The sequence below is a fragment of the Limanda limanda genome, chromosome 1 (genome assembly GCF_963576545.1).
Source record: "Limanda limanda chromosome 1, fLimLim1.1, whole genome shotgun sequence".
Lineage (NCBI taxonomy): Eukaryota > Metazoa > Chordata > Actinopteri > Pleuronectiformes > Pleuronectidae > Limanda > Limanda limanda.
This window is the reverse complement of record NC_083636.1, coordinates 2,478,618-2,493,639: the sequence shown is the minus strand read 5'-3', so window position 1 is coordinate 2,493,639 and position 15,022 is coordinate 2,478,618. Positions and strand designations below refer to the sequence as shown.

The window sequence follows — 15,022 nt, the reverse complement described above, 5'->3', positions numbered from 1 at the left end:
TAAATTAAATTAAATTAAATAAATTTAAAAAAAAAAAATACTGACATTAAATATGAAAAGACCAAGAGGATGAGATAATGGAGAATAAAGTAATCGTCCTCATCCAGTGTGAAACCAGTGGGTGTGTTCTCCGACCTGTTTGAAGATCTTGTTGGCGAGGAACGACCCCCCCTTGTCGGCGCCGGCCTGGCTCTTCTGCAGCGTCTCCGGAGACACCAGCATGGGGCTCGGGCGCTGGGCTTCCTCCGTCAGCAGCTGGATGATCACTGCCTCCACGTCGAAGAACAGCACGTGCATGTCCGGGTCCGTCAGGTTGGTCTTCATCGCCTGCACCACCAGGGCATTGTGGGAGTACTTGGGCAGGTTGCCCTGAACGAGAGAGAGAGAGAGAAACAGGGATGAATGTTTAATATGTGAGACCAGAAGAAGAAGGAGAAACAACAAGATTCATGAAGTCAGACACAAATCCAGACTCATATCGGCAGATTTTTAATCCACTAACAAAAAGAGGAATCCAGCATCAGAACTCCTTATAAATGAATGAGATACACAACTTACACACACACACACACACACACTAACACACACAGCTGTATTTACCACCAATACTACCACACCGCTCAATTTTAATTGAATCAGCGGAGACGTGTGTGCGGAGCTGTTTGTTTACATGTTAATGACCTGATGAATGTAATCAGACGAGTGTGATGCTGTTAGAGTCCGACCCTGATGGAGGAGGAGGAGGAGGAGGAGGAGGAGGAGGAGGTGATGATTAAGAATGAAGTGAGGAAATAAAGGAGGAAAAGACGAGAGGAAATCCGTGTCACGTCTCTTTTCTTCTGCAGGAGAAACACAGAACGTTTGTTTGTTCTGTTTCCATTCGCTCTATTTTCTCAATGTTAAATCAGCTTCTACTTTACATATGATCATATTTATATTAACTTATTTTAGTCCCACTTCACTGAAGACGTTCTGTCGTGAATTCTAACTCGAGACACACTTGTCATGTTTCTGTTAATATTTCTGGTTTCATAAAAGACAGGTTTTATCCTTTCGTGTCAATAAAGCTTTCTGAATTGAACTGGATGTGACTGTGACAGATATTGAACAATAATTAGCCACAGAGACTCGTGAGGGACAGAGAGACACAATACACCTGCAGCTGGAACACACACACACACACACACACACACACACACACACACACACACACACACACACACACACACACACACACACACACACACACACACACACACACACACACACACACACACACACACACACACACACACACACACACACACACACACACACACACACACACACACACACACACACGAGTCTTCAGGGAATACTTTCCTGTCAAAGCTGTGCTGCTGATCTTCTTTTTCAGTACTGTGTGTTTGTGTGTGTATGTGTGTGTGTGTGTGTGTGTGTGTGCACATTTGTAAATGTGTGTAAATAAACTCACACACCCTCCGCAGTGTTAATATGCAGTTATTAATGTTTATTCATTATGTACATGTGATATTTTATGATAAATATTTTACCATGATTATTAGTGTCTGCACTATATCATTATTATTATCATTATTAAATTACATAATAATACTTCATCTATATAACAATAATAGTTGGAATGTGTCAGAAATCTTTTAACTGAGTAAAATACATTTGTGCCTCATCCGTGTGAGGTGTGTGTGTGTGTGTGTGTGTGGGTGTGTGTGTGTGTGTGTGTGTGTGTGTGTGTGTGTGTGTAGGTGTGTGTAGTTAAGGTGGATCAACACTGCCATCTAAAGGGAAACAGGCACATTACATCCACACACTGAAAGTGATAAACACACACTGAAGCTTTAATGGCTCGTGACTGAGTGGATATTAAATGTTCTCTGAGGCTGAGTGAACACACGCACGGACACACACACACAGACAGACACACACACACACACACACACAGACCCACATCAGATGGTTTTGATCAACTAATATTTAAATTTCTTTAGTGAACGAAAAAGCGAAAAGGAGTAAAATTCAGGCAAAGTCATAGTCTTGTTTTATGTGTGTTATATTTCTAAAGAACTGACAGGTCCATTTCTTATCTCACACACACACACATAGAGAGACACACACACACACATACACACACAGACACACACAGTGTCCTATAGCTCCTGGGCAGTAGGTCTAAAGGTCATTGTCCTGCAGGGCGCTTCTGGCATACAACGCTGTAAACCAACACTTGCACCTGCACACACACACGGAGACACACACACACGGAGACACACACACACACACAAATAAACACATACATGTAGAAAAATGTCGCTACGTCAACATCTTCATCCAGTTTTTGAGACTGAAATCATTCAAAAGAAAGAAGCAATTACTATTTGGGAAAATGATCAAACTGTAATTATCTGTCCAGAAGCTGAAGGATCTGATTTATTAACAACAAGAACAAATTTACATCTTTAAAATGACACAGACTTTCTTCTAAATCGGGAACTATATAACTTTTAAGTGAGCAAACCAATATTATTGGTTTATCCTTATTTTTCAGTTAAAAAAATGTAATCTTAAAATATCTGTTTCTGAGAAACTGTCCGAAAAAATGTTTTAGATGAATAAATTGCTGAAAACTAATCAATTAATTATCAGAGTTACAGTAAAGTAATTTTTTTATTCATCAACCAATAGTTTCAGATGAAAATCTTCACGGCAAAACATTCACACATCAGCTTCTTCAGCAAAACTGGAACTAGACAAACTCGAAATCACACGACAACATCCTCACAAACATACACAAACATCAGCTGTTAACACACACACACACACACACACACACACAATGACTTACAGCTGGCTGGGTGTAATGCTCAGGTTGATAGTTTGACATTTCATGGTCATTATCTGTCATTACTCCCAGTGGGGGAGCGTGCACACACACAGACATACACACACACAGACACACACAGACATACACACACACAGACACACCCCCACACAGGGGAAAGTGGTGGTTTTGACCCATAATTTGAGGAGATATGAGGAGAAGCGACTCCGAGCTGGTGAAACAGGAACAGCCGTGATGTATTTCTGATGGAGCGGGGGGGGGACAGATTGCAGGTGTGTGTGTGTGTGTGTGTGTGTGTGTGTGTGTGTGTGTGTGTTGGCCTTTTCAGAAAAGAACTGTGATTATGGGCAGTTATGGAAAAGCCTGGGGGACACCTACAGTAAATCTAAAACACAGAGGCAGCAGAGAAACAACACAAAGGTTATTCTGGAGGAAGGAAGGAGAAAAACGACAGAACCAGGAAAAGACGAGAAGAAGAAGAGGAAAAACGACTCAGTGCGAAACCGTAAAAGTCAAACTGTACCAGCTGAACTGAACACTGCTCACAACCTAAATTATTCATGGTGTTTGTTTTCCGTGCAGGGAGGAAGCAGGTGGGCGGGGTTTACTCCGTCACTACGCATCACATCATCCCGTCGGAGACAAGACGCCTCATAGGAAATATATATCTGGAGTTTAAACTTCTACTTGTTCTGGAGCTTCGGACTGTGAGATACGCAAATCTAAGATAGAGTCAATGTTAGAAAACAGCAGGAAAAGTCATGTTGATGAGGTTTCTAACACGTGACGGACGTGAAACTGGAAGAACACAAATGTCTCCGGGTGAAGAAGAGGAGACGGACACGTAGGAGACAGAAATTATAAACGTGACACGTAAATGTTTGTTCAAAAAGCAAATAATGAAGATTTTATTTGATATATTTTCTTTCTTTTCTGTATAACGTTGCATTTGTTTTGTTTTTTCTGTTTTTCTTTTTCTGTTGTTACCTTGTGTGTTTTTTTTGTTTGTTCCTGAAGTTATATTGCCCAATCCATGTCTGTCTGGACTAGGGTTGTAAAGGGGCGGAAAGTTTCCGGTAAATTTCCGGAAACTTTCCGGAAACTTTCCACGGGAATATTAAGCTCGGGAATTTTGAAAAAAACAAAACTATGCAAAATAAACGCTGACCAATAAAAACATCATTCAAAACATGCATTCTTCCATCACATGCACAGATAACTCCCAGCATGCTTCACTCTACAGCAGGGCTATTGAGGCCTGCTGTAGAGTGCAGGACTAGTCAGGTAAGTTTCCATGATATTACTGGGAAAATATATTAGCATGCTGATTGAGGATTGTTCATCTGACCATCTAGACTATTTCCATTCATTTATCCATCAATTGTAAAATATGTTTACAGACGATTCCAATTGTTTGGCTAACTATTTATATCTCTGGCATTGCATTAGTGTTTTTTTACAAACTTTTTTCTCATCTTATTCTACAGAACAATGCCACGTGCACTCTCTCATGTGTGGAGACATTTCACCTCATCCAATGTAGAAGGAAAGGCTGTGTACATTTGCAAATACTGTGCAAAGACCTATGTTAAGAATGACACAACGATGCAGAAGCATATAGTCAAGTGCCCAAAGTTTCCTCAGGGCTCAAATCAGCCTATGACAAAAAAAATGTTTATATTTATGTCTGTATATGACAAGGTAAATACAGTTAGTATAAATTACCCACAACATTTCCAGTTTATTCCCGTTAATTCCCGTTAATTCCCGTATATTCCCGTTAATTCCCTTGGAAAGTTTCCAACTTTGAAAATTCCCGGAATTTTGCAACCCTAGTCTGGACACATTGGTGTTGATTGTTGTACTCATGTTTACCTCCTGTCTCTGTAACGTCCATTCAGCACTGCACTTATATATATTGAAAATCCTTCAATAAACAGATTTTGATTTGAAAAAGCAAATAATGAAACACTTGGGTACAGCAGACTTGTGACACTAGATGGTGATGTACTGTACATAAATGTGTAGTATTCTCTTACATAGTTTGCAGTTTTCGCTTCTATGGAATTGGATATATCAGTGTTTTTTTTTGATGATGATGATTATCATGACAAAGGTAAAATTGCATAACCACTAAATTAATTTTTGATATCTGTAATGTAAAATTGTATGATCATTATTTTTATGTATTTTAACTTTTGATATTTGTAATGTAACGTGTGTTTTAAATGTTTGATATCTGTAACGTATGTTTTAAATGTGGACCCCACTAAAAGTAGCTCTGTCTTAGGGCGGAGCTAATGGGGATCCTTCTGAATAAACAAATAAACAAATGTCAACTATCCTTTCTTTTTCCTAGACCATCGTACTGTTTGTGTTTGTATTGTTTTGTTTTGTGTTGTGTATTCTGTGCAAGCACATTGAGAGCCACTTCACGATGTCAAATTCCTTGTTTGTGTAAACTTACTTGGCCAAAAAAACCTAATTCTGATTTGAAAGACGAGGAGATTCCAGATCTTTCTGTGATGACGAATAGATTTTATAATCTCAGAGTGAAGCTGTGAAAAGGCTAAATAGCTTCAAACGGCTGCAGAATTAATGAAAACAACTCCTTACAGGACAGAGAGTCGATTAATCCGTCGTTAGATTCGCACAAACATGTGAAATCTGAATTTCTTCAGGATTTATAAAATATGACAAGACTAACGAAGCAATCGAAGATGGTTGGCTTTGGACTTCTCCATGCAAGGAGAGTGATTGCACTATATTGGAAAAATGTGGAACCACCATCACTGGCAATATGGAAGAAGGAGTCGATGACTTGTCTTGGACTGGAGAGATTGATATACATTGTTAAAGGTAAACAGGAGGAGTTTGCTTGTATTTGGGAATTATTTATGTAATTTTTGACCAATGAAACGGATAAAACTGACTGAATAACAGGTTGTGAAATGATCCTGCTTTTCTTTTTTTTACTCCATTAGTTTGATGTCTGTTGTCATTGTCCATTTTATTTATTTCTTTTTCTTTGTCTGTGTGAATGAGGGGCTGTTCGAGGGGATATAAATGAAAATGTTTGTAAATTCGTCATAAAGTTTGATATGCACTTGAAACTTCAATAAAAAATATTGTTAAAAAAAAAAAAAAAAATAGGCAAAACTACAGCTACTTTTCTGAGGAAGAGAAATTTGGGTTGAACAGCGTTAAAGCTTCAAGTTTCTGCTTCTACGAGTCGACTTTGAGGGAACAGGTGTTCTGAGGTGCGTTCACACCTGCCGCTCTCGGAGCTTCGACACCAGGTGTGAATGATGTCATCACGTTCTGCAGCACTTCCATCATCTCTTTAAATCTGAGCTGGGAAAGTCGAGCTCGGAGGAGAGACACACTGCACTGTTTCTGACATTTAAGATAGTTCATGCATCCCTGGGAGACACCAGCGGTCTGTTTATCTCCCACACACACACACACACACACACACACAAACATTCTGACACACACACACACAAACACAGACACACACGCTCACAGTATTGTTGACCTTTGGTTTGTCTCCAGCAGCGTTTTAATTGGACTGTGACTCCGGCCAGCTCTCTGACCAACTGTGTGTGTTTGTGGTTCTCTCAGGACCGTGTGTGTGTGTGTGTGTTTGTGTACCTTGTCGGCGTTGTCGGCCGCCAGCAGGTTGGTGGCGAGCGTCTGCAGCTTGTGCGTGGCCATGTTCTTCAGCGCTGCCAGGCTGCGGCGAGTCATGGCCTGCTTCAGGTTCACCGCCGAGTGGCTCAGAGCGTCCACGGTGGCCGGCGCCAGCTCGTCACAGGCGTTCAGGATCTCCACCGCCGTGATGCCCATCACACACCGGTCCAGGGCTCCTGGAGACACAAAGACCAGCGTCACACAAAGGGCGAGACACAACAACAACAACTGCACGCAGAGGATCCTTTTGTTAAGATAAATGAGCCTCAGATATTCACGTTACTTCACGATCTTTCCTAGCGCCACCTTCAGGCTCAAATTAGCTTGACACACGATGTCTCATCTCATTCCTTCCTTTGTGTACGTTTTTCTGTCCATTAGCAGCATTACACAAAAACTACACAACCCATTGTCTGGAAACAAAGGTCGAGCAGACATGGAACTCGTTGACTTTTTTGGAGCAGATTCAGATCCAATCCAGATCAGATTGGAGTCATTTAAACGAGCAGAACTTTTTTTCTTTTACACTTTTGGTGAATTTCTCAAAAAAATAATACAAAGATCTGATAGAAATATCAGGAAAAAGTAAAAATAAGCTTGACACACGATGTCTCAACTCATTTCCTCCGCTGTGTACGTTTTTCTGTCCATTAGCAGCATCGCACAAAAACTACACAACCCATTGTCTGGAAACTTCCAGAAAGGTCGAGCAGGGGAAGAAGATTCATTTAAACGAGCAGAATTTCTTTTTCACGTTTTTTAACATTTTCTTTTACACTTTTGGTGAATTTCTACAAAAAAATAATACAACGATCTGATAGAAATATCAGGAAAAGGTAAAAAAATAAAGAAACAATATAAACACAATGAAATGTGCAACAAATAAATAATATATTTGATGTGAATGCAACAATGATTGTTTTTAATAAACCAGTGTTTCCATTATCCTTCTGGTAACATGGTTTCTCTGCTTCCAGGTCAGGAGCAGCTGGACTCGTCCTCCTCTGGTTTCTGTGGAATGTGGAATGTGTCCGTGTGTCGTCGGAAGAGAAGCAGACACACGTTATCTCCGCCTCCATCTCTCTGTGCCTCTCGTCTCACTCCCTCTCCATTCCTGTGTCTATCAATCTTTCTCATCCCTGCTCTCTCCTTCTATTTATATCAATCTGGCAATCGCTCCCTCTCTCTCTCTCTCTCTCCCTCTCAGACCATCTCCCTCCACACTTTGTCTCATCATCTATTATCTCTGGAATATGATTCAGGTCACAGACAGAGTCTCGGCGCTGCAACAATTCTTCAGAGAAAAGCCACAGAAAGGTTTAGAGAGACATCATTAGCTGCAGACAGAGCTGACATCAGTATTGGCTCTGGTATTGAGTGAGAGGAGAAGTGGCACCATTATACCTGTGTGTCTGTGTTACTGTGTGTGTGTCTGTGTGTGTGTGTGTGTCTGTGTGTGTGTGTGTGAGGGACTCTGAGCCTATTACATGTCTAACGCCTGACTTCACACACACCTTCCTTAATTTCACACTTAGTCACCCTGCAATCTCCCAGCACTCATTCAGGTCGTGCACACACGCACACACACAAACACACACAGACGCACACGCACACACACACACACACACACACAGACACACACACACAGACAAGCACACACACACACAGTCTTCTTTCCAGTGGCTAGTCATCATTCAACTTAATGTTACCTTGATGCTGCGCCACATACATGTTGCCGGCTGATTACTGTGTCTTGATTTAAACTGATCGGGGGGGTAGGGGTGGGGGTGGGGGGCGAAAGAGCGAGATGAGACCATCGATATGAATCTTGTATCTGTGTTAAAATAAAAAAACCCTCTAAAGGCTTATTTATGTTCAACGTTAGGTACGTGTAAGGAAATGGGCGGAGCCTTTGTTCTGGTAGCTCAAACCGAACAGTGCAGTACCACGTGAGGGGGGAGGAGCTAATAGTTCAGGTGAAACAAAACATAACGAGGATGAAATGTGAACAATGCCAGAAGTTGTTAAAGAGAGACTTTAGATTAGAGTGTCAGCTTCAACTCAACCGATAGAACACGTTAAAGAAACAAAGGTTATTAAAACCTCGACCTCCAGTCACCAACACTCTTGGCTCTGCACTGCCCTCTAGTGGAGGTCCTGCTCATGTCTGTCAGCAGTGACAGGTGCAGCAGCCGGTCCTCACCTGTGTCCATCTGCCAGACGTACACGGAGCCGTCGGAGCAGCCCACCACCAGGTAGTCGTCCGCCGGGCGCCACTTGATGACCTGGATGGGGAAGAGGTGCCGCGACGCCAGCATGATGCACTTCCTCTCCCGGAGGCTCAGCAGCCCCACCGAGTGGTCGCTCGCCACCGAGCAGACGCAGTGCTGCACGCGGGTCTGCGGAGGAAACACAGAGCAAACAGAGCGTCACGATCGTCAAGGAAACGAGGAGAGAGGAAATGAGGAGAGAGGAAACGAGCAGAGAGGAAACGAGCAGAGAGGAAACAAGAAGAGAGGAAACAAGCAGAGAGGAAACAAGAGGAAACGAGCAGAAAGGAAGCGAGCAGAAAGGAAACAAGCAGAGAGGAAACGAGCAGAGAGGACACAAGAGGAAACGAGCAGAGAGGAAACAAGGAGAGAGGAAACAAGCAGAGAGGAAACGAGGAGAAAGGAAACGAGCAGAGACGAAACAAGGAGAGAGGAAACGAGCAGAAAGGAAACGAGCACTCAGGAAACGAGCAGAGAGGAAACAAGCAGAAAGGAAACAAGCAGAGAGGAAACAAGGAGAGAGGAAACGATCAGAGAGGAAACGAGGAGAGAGGAAACGAGCAGTGAGGAAACAAGAGGAAACGAGCAGAAAGGAAACGAGCAGAGAGGAAATGAGGAGAGAGGAAACGAGCAGAGAGGAAACGAGCAGAGAGGAAACAAGAGGAAACGAGCAGAGAGGAAACGAGCAGAGAGGAAACAAGAGGAAACGAGCAGAGAGGAAACAATGAGAGAGGAAACGAGCAGAGAGGAAACAAGAGGAAACGAGCAGAGAGGAAACGAGCAGAGAGGAAACGAGCAGAGAGGAAACAAGCAGAGAGGAAACAAGGAGAGAGGAAACGAGCAGAGAGGAAACAAGCAGCGAGGAAACGAGCAGAGAGGAAACGAGCAGAGAGGAAACGAGCAGAGAGGAAACGAGGAGAGAGGAAACGAGCAGAGAGGAAACGAGCAGAGAGGAAACGAGCAGAGAGGAAACGAGCAGAGAGGAAACGAGCAGAAAGGAAACGAGCAGAGAGGAAACAAGGAGAGAGGAAACGAGCAGAGAGGAAACAAGCAGCGAGGAAACGAGCAGAGAGGAAACGAGCAGAGAGGAAACGAGCAGAGAGGAAACGAGGAGAGAGGAAACGAGCAGAGAGGAAACGAGCAGAGAGGAAACGAGCAGAGAGGAAACGAGCAGAGAGGAAACGAGCAGAAAGGAAACGAGCAGAGAGGAAACGAGCAGAGAGGAAACAAGGAGAGAGGAAACAAGGAGAGAGGAAACGAGGAGAGAGGAAACAAGGAGGAAACGGCGTCAGGAGTCAGTCTCAGCTGTCAATCACCACAGTCTATGACGTAGTCCTACTCCAACAATATGTAAGACACTGTGTGAGTGTGTGTGTGTTTTTGTCTGTGTGTGTTTCTGTCTGTGTGTGTGTGTGTGTGTGTGTGTGTGTGCTCCACATTTGACCTCAACACCATTTTAAAGGTATTTCTAGCCACATTTCGATCTAATGTCAGCAACTAAACCCAGTTTTTTCAGTAGATTCCACAGACGAACCCGAGGAGGAGACTCAGTATAAAGACAGAATGAGGACATGTCCCTCGTGTCCCTCGTGCTGAGAGACAGTTGGAACAGGAAACATGTCTCAGAGACGAACAGGGACGTGTGTCAGACGTTCTTACGCTGCAGTTTTCAGGAGGGATGATGAGCTGCGTGATTTCCCCCCCGTGGACACAGAAGATGTGTTTCATCTCCCCGGTGAAGATGTCCCACACGATGACGGAGAAGTCCACGCCTCCGGACACCAGGGAGCGCTGGTCGTAGCGGGGGGAGATCTGGTACGGATACAGGACGCACGTCACCTTGTTCCGGTGACCTCGCAGGGTGCGATGGGGGGGCCAGCCTGAGGGACGGATGGACAGAGTGGACACGAGACACTGAAACAACATGTTTTGTGACTAGGGTTGCAAAGGGGAGGAAAGTTTCCGGTAAATTTCCGGAAACTTTTCATGGGAAGTTTAGCTGGGAATTTTGAAAAAAATAAAAAATACGCAAATTAAACACTGAGCAATAAAAACATCATTCAAAACTCTATTTTAAAGATGTATGGAACGTTGAATTTCAACCCTCCACTGAGCATTCTTCCATCACATGCACAGATAACTCCCAGCATGCTTCACTCTACAGCAGGGCTATTGAGGCCTGCTGTAGAGTGCAGGACTAGTCAGGTAAGTTTCCATGATATTACTGGGGAAAATATATCAGCATGCTTATTGAGGATTGTTCATCTGTTCATCTAGACTATTTCCATTCATTTATCCATCAATTGTAAAATATGTTTACAGACGATTCCAATTGTTTGGCTAACTATTTATATCTCTGGCATTGCATTAGTGTTTTTTTTACAAACTTTTTTCTCATCTTATTCTACAGAACAATGCCACGTGCACTCTCTCATGTGTGGAGACATTTCACCTCATCCAATGTAGAAGGAAAGGCTGTGTACATTTGCAAATACTGTGCAAAGACCTATGTTAAGAATGACACAACGATGCAGAAGCATATAGTCAAGTGCCCAAAGTTTCCTCAGGGCTCAAATCAGCCTATGACAAAACAAGATGTTTATATTTATGTCTGTATATGACAAGGTAAATACAGTTAGTATAAATTACCCACAACATTTCCAGTTTATTCCCGTTAATTCCCGTTTATTCCCGTTAATTCCTGTATATTGCCATGGAAAGATTCCAACTTTGAATATTCCAGGAATTTTGCAACCCTACTTGTGACAACTAAAATCTAGCGGTTGATAATACAGCTTATTCTCCCAGGACGTCCCTCCCTCTCCTCACCTCTGCGGAGCATGTGCTCCCCCTGCAGCAGCTGGACGATGGCCGTCTGAGTGGCCGGAACCAGGACGATGCTGCCGTCTTCTCTGCCGCAGACCATCCGGCCCTGGGACGGGATGTAGACGCTCGCCGTCACCTGGGGACACAAACACAGAGCAAGAGAGCAACAATTACACAAAAAGGTTTAAAGTACCAACTGTCATAAAATGGGTTAAGGTTTTTCTAGTACTGAATCGATGAAATCATGAATTAACCTTGATGGGTTCCTCTTTGCCGGGCAGGACACTGAGCTGGTCGATGATCCCGGCAGACACAGGGGTCAACTTATCAAACGCCTCCTGGAGGCTGACGCTGGACGACACCTGCAGCTCTGCAGTGAGAAGAAGAAACGATCAAACCAGGGACAAGTGAGACTTTCATCAAATAAAAAGTAAGTAAGAGCAGTCGAGCAAATGTGAAGTATGAATGAGTGTGTTATTTTACTTTTTTCTTGTCAGTGGGTGGGAAGGGTCAAGGGTTAATTGTGGTTCATAGAAGCCGTTCTGGCTCAGTTTAAGCACATTGTTGTTATCATCATACATTGTGTAGCTGTAGGACATCCTACCACTATTTTCTACCTCTAAGAATTTTTGTATACACTGTATGTGTGAATTATTGCTGTATGTGAACGAAAAAACTAATAAAAAGATGTGTAAAAAAAAAAAAATGAGTGTTAAACCTTTTTTTCGAAGCCTTAATTTTCCTATCATCGTCATTACACACATTGGCCACTAGATGTCACACTTTTACCACCTATTCTTACGGCCTTAGTTTCTCATCCTACTTCCAACAAAAACTCATAAACGTTATTGTTCAGCAGAGTGTTTTGTTCAGCTCTGTGATGTCACGGCGTCCTCACCAGCAGCGGTGGACAGCGGCTGCAGCGGCGAGGTCTCCGGGATGCTCCACATGGAAAGTCTCCCGGCCGAGTCGCCCTGGATCAGCAGCTTGTGGAACGGCTCCCGCCGGCCGAAGAAGAACCGGGTCACGGGAGGACAGATTAAAAGCTGCAGGACGACAAATACGGACGTCAACAACTGAACACCAGAGTTCTCTCTCTCTCTCTCTCTCTCTTTAGGAACTAGAACGGTTTAAATCCTCAAAACACGTATTTAACTAAGTAGATGGGAAGGAAACAACTAGTGGATATTTTGGACGTTTTTGCTGCCAGGTAGTTATTTTACGTCTGAGGTCCATGAGGAGCTGAAGTGTTTGGTTCTGTTCTCTGGGCGTCTTAACAAAAAATCACAAACAACAACACACAGCAAACTGTAGGAAACAGGACCAAACATCTCAGACTCCTCTGGACCTCCGGCTCCTCTGAGACAAGTGGAGGTCAAACATCAGGTCTACTGACGTCAAGAGGAACAGACGGGATGAGAGTCGTGGGACTGAAGCTGAACCACCAGTGACTAACACAGAGAATAACACATTTATTATCTTTATTTTAATGCTTCACTTGAATCTGTGAATCCTTAAAGCTTCAGTGGCTTCCTTCATGACATCATCAGTCACATGACTCTCACCACGTGTCCCTTCAGATCAGGTGACGTCTACACTAACAGGTGAGTTTCCCTGAGCTGAGGTGAAACGTCCGTCCACTGAAGGAAATCATGGACGGAATCAAGAGCCATAGACGGTTCCGTCAGATCTATGACTCTGGATCAATGAGAGCCTGACGGGAAACTCACCGGGGGGGCAGGGGCGGGGGGGTACTGTGAAATATGAGGACAGTTTTGTCAACAATCACCAAAACCTGGGCTGATTTTATTTTGTCTTGATACTTACGAGTCGAACATGCTGGGTTCATAAACGTATGATTTACATTTCAACATTTAAAGAAAGTCAAACATGATCAGAGGTCGATGGAGGAGATGGGAGGAGAGAAGCAGAGACCAGTCAAACTGTGGGCGGTTCCCAGTCACTGGGAGAGATGCTCATAACAAGAGGAAACCTAAATGTGTATTTGCTTTGTCGGCCACGAAAAAATAAGTTAAAACTGATCATAAAGTTACAAACATATCTTATTTAAATATGATAAAAATCAGCTTTTCTCTTATTTACACTTCTCAAATAAAGAACTGGTTATTTCTGAGTTCTATAAACTGTTCATGGGAATGTCACACGTCAGGAGATGTGAGCGCTGACTAACTGCTGATGGTTCAGAAAGACTAACCCCACCCGCCTGGAATACAAACAAGGATGAAGCAAACACAAAGAAAACCTCACACACAGAAACACCACGTCCTCTTCTCCTATCAGAATCCAGTGCTACAGTTCAAACACTTCAGAATGTGTCAGTGTTATAAGTAGTGAACAATTAATATGAAAATGTGAAGATAATCTAAAATATCTCAGCGGGTCGTTGTTGTGGTTGAGACGCAGCTCGGGGACTTTCATGCATCTTCATCAGTATGAAGGCAGATGAGGAGGGTGATGGTGCTTTTGGAGGAGGAGCTTTGTTTTAGTGGGAGGAGAGAATGAGTCCAGGTGAACCAGAATGAGTTCAGTCCATCAGTCAGGCAGGAAGGAAGGAAAACACGGAGCGGAGCAAACCAAGCAGACTCTTCACTGTCGTCACCTCAGCGGCTCACGCTTCCATTCCAACACTTTCCCTCAGACTCCTCCTCACACACCTGAACAGGATATTAGGTTATTACCTCTAATCAACTCTCCTGCATTAAGAATCTGTAGAGAGTCGTGGGGCTTTTCCTTTTGATCTATTGGTCACAGAGTCGTTTAGAGACAGTAGATCCAACGCTACCTCTCGTCATATTAAAGAAAACTAAGAAAAAAGATTCTGGATCCGATTGTTAACGCTGATCCGCTCCAAAATTCAAAGGGTTCTTCCTTAGGTCCTGTCCCCTCCTTCACAAAAAAACATTAATCAGTTCAGTCGTTTTTAAATAATCGTTCTAATTTAAACGATTCTGGACGTTCACCAGCAGATAAAAGTCGAGACAAACAGAAACAAGGTTCACATTTTTACTAGTAAAAAGTAGTTAGTTTAAGATGTTAACTAACCTGCTGATAACTGATTTTATCATTGGACATTTGTTTATTGTTGACTAGAAATATATAGAAGTAAAAAGCAGGAGGTCCAATTCCTCCAATTCATAGATAAGACTTAATTTCATTTTCAAATGTAAAACATCCAGACATCGGCTAATAAATCTGGTTTATGATTTCATGTGTAAACACTGATTCTCAGCTTGAGTTCTTCTGCTTCCAGCCGTTCGGACTCATTCATTTGTGTTCAATGCTCCAGGTGCAGAGTGAGGATGAGCCACTGAGCGGACGTCAGGGTTTTCACTTCTGTTCTCACAGTTTGCTCCTC

At 43.0% G+C, this 15,022-nt stretch overlaps 1 protein-coding gene across 1 annotated transcript in view; it reads right to left on the bottom strand.

Moving 5' to 3' along the window:
* LOC133011191 (WD repeat-containing protein 7) overlaps window positions 1-15,022 on the bottom strand; it is a 74,420-nt gene that overhangs the window by 52,619 nt on the left and 6,779 nt on the right. Inside the window, exons 10-16 of the mRNA XM_061078898.1 lie at window positions 12,545-12,692; window positions 11,901-12,016; window positions 11,650-11,782; window positions 10,480-10,700; window positions 8,754-8,949; window positions 6,512-6,726; window positions 136-369 (exon numbers count right to left, since the gene is read on the bottom strand). Coding sequence (XP_060934881.1) covers window positions 136-369; window positions 6,512-6,726; window positions 8,754-8,949; window positions 10,480-10,700; window positions 11,650-11,782; window positions 11,901-12,016; window positions 12,545-12,692 — 1,263 coding nt within the window. The remainder of the gene's footprint in view (window positions 1-135; window positions 370-6,511; window positions 6,727-8,753; window positions 8,950-10,479; window positions 10,701-11,649; window positions 11,783-11,900; window positions 12,017-12,544; window positions 12,693-15,022) is intronic.